Below are 11,067 nucleotides of genomic sequence, written 5' to 3' on the forward strand. Positions count from 1 at the left end.
TCCATTTGCTTGGTAAATCTTCCTCCATCCCTTTATTTTGAGCCAATGTATGTCTCTGCATGTGAGATGGGTCTCCTGAATACAGCAGATTGATGGGTCTTGACTCTTTATCCAGTTTGCCAGTCTGTGTCTTTTAATTGGAGCATTTAGCCCATTTACATTTAAGGTTAATATTGTTATGTGTGAACTTGATCCTGCCATTATGATATTAACTGGTTATTTTGCTCGTTAGTTGATGCAGTTTCTTCCTAGCCTCGATGGTCTTTACATTTTGGCATGTTTTTGCAACGGCTGGTACCGGTTTTCCTTTCCATGTTTAGTGCTTCCTTCAGGGTCTCTTGTAAGGCAGGCCTGGTGGTGACAAAATCTCTAAGCATTTGCTTATCTGTAAAGGATTTTATTTCTCCTTCACTGATGAAACTTAGTTTGGCTGGATATGAAATTCTGGGTTTAAAATTCTTTTCTTTAAGAATGTTGAATATTGGCCCCCACTCTCTTCTGGCTTGTAGAGTTTCTGCTGAGAGATCTGCTGTTAGTCTGATGGACTTCCCTTTGTGGGTAACCCGACCTTTCTCTCTGGCTGCCCTTAAGATTTTTTCCTTCATTTCAACTTTGATGAGTCTGGCAATTATGTGTCTTGGAGTTGCTCTTCTCGAGGAGTATCTTTGTGGCGTTCTCTGTATTTCCTGGATTTCAATGTTGGCCTGCCCTACTACGTTGGGGAAGTTCTCCTGGATGATATCCTGAGGAGTGTTTTCCAACTTGGTTCCATTTTCCCCCTCACTTTCAGGCACCCCAATCAGACATAGATTTGGTCTTTTTACGTAATCCCATACTTCTTGCAGGCTTTGTTCATTCCTTTTTCTTCTTTTTTCTTTTGGTTTCACTTCTCGCTTCATTTCATTCATTTGATCCTCAATCACTGATACTCTTTCTTCCAGTTGATCGAGTCGGTTACTGAAGCTTGTGCATTTGTCACGTATTTCTCGTGTCATGGTTTTCATCTCTTTCATTTCGTTTATGACCTTCTCTGCTATCAATTCTTCCACTTTTTTTTCAAGATTTTTAGTTTCTTTGCGCTGGGTACGTAATTCCTGCTTTAGCTCTGAGAAATTTGATGGACTGAAGCCTTCTTCTCTCATCTCGTCAAAGTAATTCTCCGTCCAGCTTTGATCCGTTGCTGGCGATGAGCTGCGCTCCTTTGCTGGGGGAGATGTGCTCTTATTTTTTGAATTTCCAGCTTTTCTGCCCTGCTTTTTCCCCATCTTTGTGGTTTTATCTGCCTCTGGTCTTTGATGATGGTGACGTACTGATGAGGTTTTGCTGTAGGTGTCCTTCCTGTTTGATAGTTTTCCTTCTAACAGTCAGGACCCTCAGGTGTAGGTCTGTTGGAGATTGCTTGAGGTCCACTCCAGACCCTGTTTGCCTGGGTATCAGCAGCAGAGGCTGCAGAAGATAGAATATTGCTGAACAGTGAGTGTACCTGTCTGATTCTTGCTTTGGAAGCTTCCTCTCAGGGGTGTACTCCACCCTGTGAGGTGTGGGGTGTCAGACTGCCCCTAGTGGGGGATGTCTCCCAGTTAGGCTACTCAGGGGTCAGGGACCCACTTGAGCAGGCAGTCTGTCCGTTCTCAGATCTCAACCTCCGTGTTGGGAGATCCACTGCTCTCTTCAAAGCTGTCAGACAGAGTCGTTTGCGTCTGTAGAGGTTTCTGCTGCTTTTGTTGTTGTTTAGCTGTGCCCTGTCCCCAGAGGTGGAGTCTACAGAGACAGGCAGGTTTCCTTGAGCTGCTGTGAGCTCCACCCAGTTCGAGCTTCCCAGCGGCTTTGTTTACCTACTTAAGCCTCAGCAATGGCGGGCGCCCCTCCCCCAGCCTCGCTGCTGCCTCGCGGTTAGATCGCAGACTGCTGTGCTAGCAATGAGGGAGGCTCCGTGGGCATGGGACCCTCCCGGCCAGGTGTGGGATATACTCTCCTGTTGTGCCCGTTTGCTTAAAGCGCAGTATTGGGGTGGGAGGTACCCGATTTTCCAGGTGTTGTGTGTCTCGGTTCCCCTGGCTAGGAAAAGGGATTCCCTTCCCCCTTGCGCTTCCCAGGTGAGGCGATGCCTCTCCCTGCTTCAGCTCTCACTGCTCAGGCTGCAGCAGCTGACCAGCACCGATTGTCTGGCACTCCCTAGTGAGATGAACCCAGTACCTCAGTTGAAAATGCAAAAATCACCGGTCTTTTGTGTCGCTCGCGCTGGGAGTTGGAGACTCATATTTTGTATTTTCTTTACTTTAGGCCTTGGCTCACACCGGCAATGTTCTTGAGTAAAGTAGCAATATAGAGTGTAGAAGCAGCATACGATGTGTAAAAAAATTGATAAACATAAGAAAATTCCTTTCATATGCTTTTCTATATAAAACAATACAAATTATTACTTAAAAGTAAATGAAACAAGAGCTCAAAGATAATACAGCAGAAAAATGTGAACATGGTGATTGATGAGGTATGGAAAAGTATTGATTGCCAGTACAATTTAGGATATATACAAAGTGTTTTAAAATTTTTCAAATTACATCTTCTACTTTTATTGATAGAGATTGAAACTTACTCAGATACAAAGTGAGTTATCTATTCACCACAACTAAAACTGTGCGTCTTCTCCACAGGACTCTTACTTTCTTTACCATGATGTCCTTAACAAAATGTGTATTTTTTATCATTATGGATACAACAAATAATCATATCTTCAATATTTAACTTTTAAAGTAACTTTACATTAACTTTATCAAACCGAACATTATGAACTTTTTGTAGCTTTACTCGTTTGTTTTGGGGGGGGCTAGGTTAAGAAATCAAAACATTTTTAGAATTAATTTATTTTCTGTTTGAAGCATTTGACAGTTCTAATATAAAACTGAATTCATTTAATCCTTAGTAATTTGTTTTTCCTGCTACTGGAGGGGCATATCATTAACTATTGGTTCAATTATTTTCTGTACATGCACAAGAAAATGTATAATTTAACATGAGTGAAAATGACTTAATACAGTTATTTGACCTAAATGAAAATGTCTGTATAAGGGTGATGTATTGACACACTTTCTGCAACTGTTAATAGTAAATAATCATCTTAGGACTTGGTCTTCTTAAACATTTTTCTGTCTTTTGAAGTAGATACTGATATATCTTCAGTAACTCTTCATTAAAACCATGTCTTTTACTTTTCATGTGGTCAATGATATCACCTACTCTCATTTGAATAATAAATATCATTAAAGTGTTGTACACATTCATGCAGTCATCATCAACTGGATTTAGTGGTAGAAATTCAGAAGCCAACTTTTTTTTTTCCATTAAAAAATCAGCTTTTATTTTTGGCTTATTTTCCTTTTCTTCTATCTACAAAATTTAAAGAAGAAAAACATTACTGAATAATAAAAAATAGTTGTAGATTTAAACAATACAAGACATGGCCAAATCACTGTAGCAAGAGCATTAAGATTATCCTTTATCTGTGGCTTTGTGGCAGTCCAAATTTCACGCCCATACTTCACGTGCACCTAGCCAGTAATTCTCAAATTTCCCACTAACTCCACCTGCTGTTGGCAGCTATATTAATAGCTGGAATAAACACGAAAGATGAAAAGTCTTCTAAATTAAAAAAGAATATAGAAAATTTTACTCTTGATGAGAATTGCTGCATCTTGCTGCTATGGAATGGGCCATCGCACTACCAGCTAGGTTTGAACAACAAATGACCCTCCACCTCCACCCAGACTTGAATGAGTAGGCTGACCTATCACTTGTATGTAAGTGTAATTTGTTTCTCGAGTGATCTGTCTGCATGTTCTCTTTGCAAGAAAAACGATAATTTTTAGCTAGGTGTGGGGGTGTGTGCTTCTAGTCCTAGCTACTTGGGAGGCTGAAGTAGGAGGAATGTTTGAGCCTGGGAGGCAGAGGTTGCAGTGAACCGAGATTGTGCCACTGCAGTCTAGCCTGAACCATAGCATTATATGTTGTCTCAAAAAAAAAAAGTGATAATTCTATTTTGTTTAGAAATTTTAAGAACAATTCTAAGCATTCTGTCTTCTTTCAGATTTAACAATTGAATAAAGTAAAAACTCTGCTCACTGTGCATGCTACTTTTCCTTCACTACATGAAACCATGACAAAAGTAAAATAGAAATTTCCTAATCATTATTTATGTTAATATATTACTGATTATAAATAAATAAAAAGTTAAAAATCTGAGACAATGACCAAGTGGTATTAGATACTGAAACAACAACAACAACAAAAATAAACCAAGCCACATTGTTACCCGGTAGGTAAATATCTAGGTCATCCATTTAATAATGTTGTTCTTGACTTAAATGATAAAACATTTGGGGCTTAACTGCTAATTCAAGGATTATCAACTACATGAATGTTTAGCCTAATCCGATAATAAGAGAATATTTGCATTGGTGTTGAATTTTATTTTTTCAAGAAAGTGCTGCCAACCAAATATCTCAAAAAGTAAGAGTAAGTTGAGACTTTATCGAATTTATATAACTGATTATATAAAACAGGTTGGCCCTACTTGCTAATGAATATTGAAATATGTTAGCACTTTCATTTGGAGAATTGATTTCTTACCTGGCACTAAGGCTAGGGGATCTGGAGTCCTCAACAAATCTAACTCACTAAAATCTAACTTTTTATTGGATATCCTCACTCTGAATTCTCATATATTTCAGAAAATATTTTATAAAAGTATTCTTTCTTCCAAAATTATGTGATATAATCAATTTGACAGTCATTGCAAATGTCATTATTTATATAAAAATATTGACATTTCTAACTCCCTGCAGAAAAAGAAGACCACGGTGGTTAGTTTGTTTGTAGTCTTAAAAATGTGTCCTCTTCATTTTATCATGTGAAGACATTAATAGCTGGAATAAACATAAAAGATGAAAAGTATTCTAAATTTAAAAAGAATATGGACAATTTTACTCTTTAAAATTAAAAATAAATTAAACTTTTATTTTAGGTTTAAAGGTACATGTGAAGGTTTGTTACATAGGTAAATTCGTGTCACAGGGATTTGTTGTACAGATTATTTCATCACCCAGGTATTAAGCCCAGTACCCAGTAGTTACCTTTTCTGTTATTCTTCTTCTTCCCACCCTCCTCCCTCAAGTAGACCCCAGTGTCTGTTGTTTCTTTCTTTGTGTTCATGTGTTCTCATTATTTATCTCCCTCTTATAAGTGAGAACATGCAATATTTGGTTTTCTGTGTCTATGTTAGTTTGCCAAGCATTATAACCTCTAGCTCCATCCCTGTCCTCACAAAAGATATGATCTCATTCTTTATTATAGCTACGTAGTAGTTCATGGTATATACGTACCACATTTTCTTTATTCAATCTGTCATTGATGGCCATTTAGCTTGATTCCATGTCCTCGCTATTGTGAATCATGCTACAATGAACATTCGTGTGCAAGTGTCTGTAGTAGAAGACACAGGAAAACCCAGCCGGATATTTAGTAGTTTTTAAGACAAAAAGTAAGGAAAGAATATTAAAGCAGATATGCCGATGTAATGTTACCCAGTTTTATTTAAACTTACATCCTTCACTTTGTAAAATTTAAAGCAACTACTCTAGGGGAAATAACTAGGAGACACAGTAGGAGAAGTGTGCTTTGATGTGGCACATCTATATAATTATAAATAAGCAGTTTTAACATCTTTCTCCAGTGAATATTTTCTAGTTACTGGAATTTAGATTATTCGTAATCTATCATGGGTAGCAGTAGACATCAGATTCATGGGCAAATGATAGGATAGGAGAGCAATAGACGGTATGCATATATGGATACGGACACAGTAGGTATTGTGTTTAAGTTTCTGGCTCCTCAAACATAATTACTAAAAGTCATATTCACAGGCTGGATGGTAAGAAGCAGACTGGCAGTAGAAGAGTAGAAGGTTGGGTCTATAATTTAGGGTTGGGTGTGTAATTTAGGGATGTGAAAGCACTGGGACAACAACCCATGGATTAGAATACACTGGATACAAAGCCCAGGGATGGAGAGCCACAGCCAAAAGACTGAAAGCCTCTGCATCCAAAGCCCAGAGATCCAGAGTAAGTCATCTGGCAGGGACTGCAGAGCATGGAGGCTCTAGGGCGGTAGCAGGAGGTCTGGCAGATGCTGGACACTATACAGTATGTCTGGAACCCAGGGAGTTCCCAGCAGGTCTCCTGATAGCCCCTGTAGAGAGAAGAGCCCAGCTGTCAGGTGCTGGGATACCAGAGGTCAGGTGCTGTAGACCAGGTTGCTAGGGTAGGAAGAGCCACAAGAGAAGCCTGGGTAGCGCAGGTAGCCCCCACAAGGTGGGAGGAGAAGTTTCCAGAGTAACAGTTGTAGGATATGTCGGCGGGAGAGTTGACTTATAATGACAATGTTATGACTTTGAATGTCACTTCTTGGACCTGGGGACTTATATACCCTTAACATTGGGTGTCATCCACATGGCACATAAAAACAGGTTACCTGCCAACTTTAAATGAACTAAAAAGATCGTCATAGTCAGACATATATATTACTTGTGATTTTACAACTAGAAAGTGCAGTAACGTTTGTGCCTTGGGATTCAGATAATAGTGTTGACTCTTTAAAGCTATTACTCATCTTCCCTTACCAAAGGTCACTCTGCAGATAACTCAGAGAATTGCTTTAGAGGTAGACAGTGTCTGGGTTAAGGGAAGCTGCCTTAATTAAAAATAATTGATACCCGTTTCACAATCTGTCTCAAAATTGTTGCCATCTGGTGTACAAAGTTGCCAGCTAACCGATCTATTCGTAGTCATTTCTTTTAAACAAAAACATACATTCATTGTCACTGCAAAGTAGCAAGCTAACTTAATGAAGAATATCATCAGAAAGCGGCGACTGATATGCAAGATATAATGTCTTTTTAAAAATCAAACCTCAACTGGAACGGCTTTAATGAAATATTAACTGAGATTCCCTTATTTTGCATGGTCCTGTTCAAAACTGTATGCAGACTATTAGGAGCCAGTCTTAGCTTTTCTTTCCTTGGGTGTGTGTTTACCATTGAGTGAATTAAAAATAATAAACCGCTTTATGTATTTTGGAATGGTCGAGATTATTCATCTAAGATGCTGAAAAAGCATTAAAAATAAAAACAAATCATATGGCAAAAATTCCTAGTGTATTTCTACCTCTGATCAGAGTCAGTGTTTCCCACTAAAAGAATTGCCCAGAATCTGGAAAACATTCCTGTTTTAAAGAAAGTTTACAAAGTAGCTCCCTTAAAGTGGTGAGACAAAGGGAGCATCTTAAGAAGATTCTTCCCTTGCCTCAAAAGTAACATACATGACTTTGACGTACATTATTTTCAGGTGTTTCTGACAAGTGTTACAACACTTCTAAAATAATGGTCATATTTTCTCTTGTTCTGTGACTTGTATTTCACCTCGATGTAATGGTATAATGAAGACTGATATGTTGAGGAAGAGGAGAGATTGAAATTTATCTTGCTGTGGTTTCTGTGTTGTTTGATTTGCTCATTTTTAGAAAAACATTTCCATTCCACTTCTGAACGAAAGTAGTTGAATGCAAAAACATCCATACTTTGAGAAAAGAACGTGCGACGTTACTTAATATCCGATCCCACGGAATATTCTTCTACTGAAATTGCTTACACAGGAGTGGATGACACTAAAACAAGCAAGCAACTTCAATTTAGGTGAGCTAAATACTCGTGTGGCTATTTTGATATTCAATATTTTATTGACAAATACAACAGGAAGATTTGGAATCTACTAGAATGCTTTTTGCTATTCATAATTGAGAAGCCTAATAAGAATTGTTTATTACAGAAACACAGAACAAACTATGTTACCTAATAAATGAAACATGATTGGAGATCAATTTGTCTCCTCAGCAGTTTAGACTCATAAAGTCTACAATTTGGAAGGAAGTTGAGCAATTATCTCTAGCCTCCTGTCAGATTGAAATTCCATTTACAACATCCTAATTAGATTTTCCCAGGGCCCTCAATATGGAAATATCATTAATTACAACAGCAACTCATTTTAGATTTTTAGCTGAATCTTCCCTTAAAACTTTGACCTAGTAATCCTAATTCTTCATAGAAGGGAGTCTCAGTTCACTTCCACTGTAGAATACATCAGTTCTGAAGATGGATGTCTTAAGAGGTTTGCCCATTCCCACAGGTTAAGCCATTTCATGTATCCGTGGCCTATCTCTGTTTACGGTTTGCTCTGATGAACTTTCTGAGTGATTCCAGAAAAATCCTCATTACTCTAGTACTGTAGGCAGAATATATATATCAGTTGATACATCAGAGGTCACAAAGGCATTCACTCTCAATTACGCATTATCACCATACATCCTTCCCACCCCTTTATTTCAATTTATAAAGTCATTTGTTACTATGAATTCTTCAAATATTTTATCTTTCTGTGAAGACTACGTGGGATGGACATTTTCCTCATTTTTTGCTTTTCTTTTCCCTCTGTAGTAAAAATGTCACCCTCTGAGAGAAAAGAAAGGAAAAGATTAAAGATTTACATTTTAAATATAGTGCTTATTATTTTGCTCTCAGTAACATCAACACCACCAAAAAATTACTTACACCTTATGGGGATAAATGGTTTTTTATAATCAAACTTAATGATGATTTCTATGAAGAAGCAAATCAACCTCTGAGTAAAGGATTTCTTTAGTAGTTTTACAATGTAAACTTCAAAGCACTTCTGCAAAAATTTGACCATTCTTAAATCCTCACGTGCACAAGAGTGACTTGGTTACTTGTGTTATAAGAAATCTAAACTCAAATATGTTAGGCACTCATGTAGCATGTCTACCAAATAAGGATTGTTATTAGGCTATTTCTTCTAATGGTTCAAAGATTTGAAAGAAGGAATAGATATTGAATTTTTTTTTCTGTTCTCCATTGAATTTATAAAATTGGAGCAAGATAAATGTCCCTTCCAGATTACAAGGTATTTTTTAGGTCTTTACAAATACCAGAACTCTTAGTGTGTTAGCCATTTGATCCAAGTTCTAGAAGGACAGGATGAATGAAGCATCGATCTTTTTTTTTTGGGGGGTGGGAGGGTACAGAATCTTGCTTTGCCACCCAGGCTGGAGTGCAGTGGTATGATCTCAGCTCACTGCAACCTCCACCCTCCGGGTTCAAGCAATTCTCCTGCCTCAGCCTCTTGAGTAGCTGGGATTACAGCCACCCGCCACCATGTCCGGCTAATTTTTGTATTTTTACTAGAGACGGCATTTCACCATGTTGGTCAGGCTGGTCTCGAACTCCTGACCTCATGATCTGCCTGCCTTAGCCTCCCGAAGTGCTGAGATTACAGGTGTGAGCCTCCGCACCCAGCCCTCTGAAGCATCAGTCTTATAGGTGCAATTATGGTGGTTTTCATTCTACCCAAGCAAGATGAATGAGAAATGGCATTTTTGTTTCATGAACAACTGCTTTGAAAAACTAATGAAATTCTTTCATGTAGACGTCTGCATTCATAAAAAAAAATTATTTGAATGTTAATATATTTCATTTTGACTGGAGCCTAATTAAGTGTTCTCATTAAAATGGGCACTTGTGACTACATCTATTGCTAGAGTATGTAAGTGTGCAGTACAGAAGGTAATATTCACACACACACACTCCTCACTGCAACTCAACTGAACTCAGAACTCCTGTTAACATGTCTTACAACTATAGCTCTAGAAACTTCTCCTCCTGCTGTTTTGGAGGTTACCTAGGGTATCCAGTTTCCATTTATAATTCGTTCTACCCCAGCAATGGCATCTATTCTCCAAATACCTGCCAACTGGGCTTCTCTCTCTACAACGCCTGTCAGGAAACCTACTGTGAGCTCACCAGCTTTCAGACATCCTGCACTTTGGCCAAATCGTATCAGACATCCTGCTACCACCCAAAGAATTCCATCTTCCGCAGTCCCCACCAGACTAACTACATAGGATCCCTTGGATGTGGAAACACTGGCCTTGGATCTCTTGGTTATGGAAGCATTGGCTTCCCATCTCTGGACTGTGGGTCCAACTTCTACCACCTAACTATCTTTTCATCCAGGAATTTCCAGGAAACTTGTTACTAACCAGCCTTTGGGTCTCGCCTTTTTGAATCAACTTACTGAATATTCTCCATTCTCTCATGATTATTTCTGTACTCTGTGGAACTGTAACACTCAGCCTGTCCAATATCTGTGATTGTTGACCATCTACATCAGTAGGACTCAGCATCCTACCCCTCTTGGAAGTATATGGTTGAACAAGGACAAATTAATCTTGACCTAGGACCTTTCCTAAATCTGACAGGAGATATATCTTGAATTTCAATTTTTGTGCCAATGCTTAGGATTATTTCTGTTATCATCTTTCTAAAATTCTTCTCTCATTATTTTCCCAGAATTCTTCCACTGAAATGTATTTCAAATAGTTATAATATTTTAAATAACCTTATTTCTTTAGCATGAATTCTGGTATTCCATTTTATTTTATTAATATAATACACTTAGGCTGGGTGTGATGACTCATACCTGTAATCCCAGCACTTTGGGAGACCGAGGCTGGTGGATCACTTAAGGTCAAGAGTTCGAGGCCATCCTGGCCAACATGGGGAAAACCCATCTCTACTAAAAATACAAAAATTAGCAAGGTATGGTGTGCACCTGTAATCCCAGCTCCTCGGGAGGCTGAGGCAGGAGAATCACTTGAACCTGAGAGATGGAGGTTGTAATCAGCTGAGATCATGCCACTATACTCCCGCCTGGGTGACAGAGCAGGACTCTGTCTCAAAAAAAAAAATAAAAATGATACATTTAGTGAATTCATCCCATATCTTCAACTGTCTTCATTAGGTACACTTTTTGTTTGTTTCATATGTTTTATTGACAGTTTGTTGAATAGAAAGCAAAGTGTAAAGAAAATTTAAATATATAACCTATCTCATGTTTTAAGAGATTTAAGTCCCCTCATAAGTTCATTTTTTATATATTTGCTTCA

At 38.2% G+C, this 11,067-nt stretch overlaps 1 protein-coding gene and 1 pseudogene across 1 annotated transcript; one reads left to right on the top strand and one right to left on the bottom strand.

The window, feature by feature from the left end:
* Window positions 1-6,153: 6,153 nt before the first annotated feature.
* LOC116274648 lies at window positions 6,154-6,559 on the bottom strand (annotated as a pseudogene).
* Window positions 6,560-9,360: 2,801 nt separating this feature from the next.
* LOC116274595 (keratin-associated protein 15-1-like) lies at window positions 9,361-10,589 on the top strand. The gene has a single exon (XM_031665699.1). It carries the CDS (start codon window positions 9,747-9,749, stop codon window positions 10,158-10,160), a length of 414 nt encoding a protein of 137 aa, XP_031521559.1. The 5' UTR covers window positions 9,361-9,746; the 3' UTR covers window positions 10,161-10,589.
* The last annotated feature ends 478 nt before the right edge of the window (window positions 10,590-11,067 follow it).

Source organism: Papio anubis, chromosome 4, assembly GCF_008728515.1.
Source record: "Papio anubis isolate 15944 chromosome 4, Panubis1.0, whole genome shotgun sequence".
NCBI classification, from domain to species: domain Eukaryota; kingdom Metazoa; phylum Chordata; class Mammalia; order Primates; family Cercopithecidae; genus Papio; species Papio anubis.

Bases quoted from the DNA above. Each gene is read 5' to 3' on its own strand.
- LOC116274595 (XM_031665699.1), top strand. From the start codon at position 9,747: ATGTCTTACAACTATAGCTCTAGAAACTTCTCCTCCTGCTGTTTTGGA.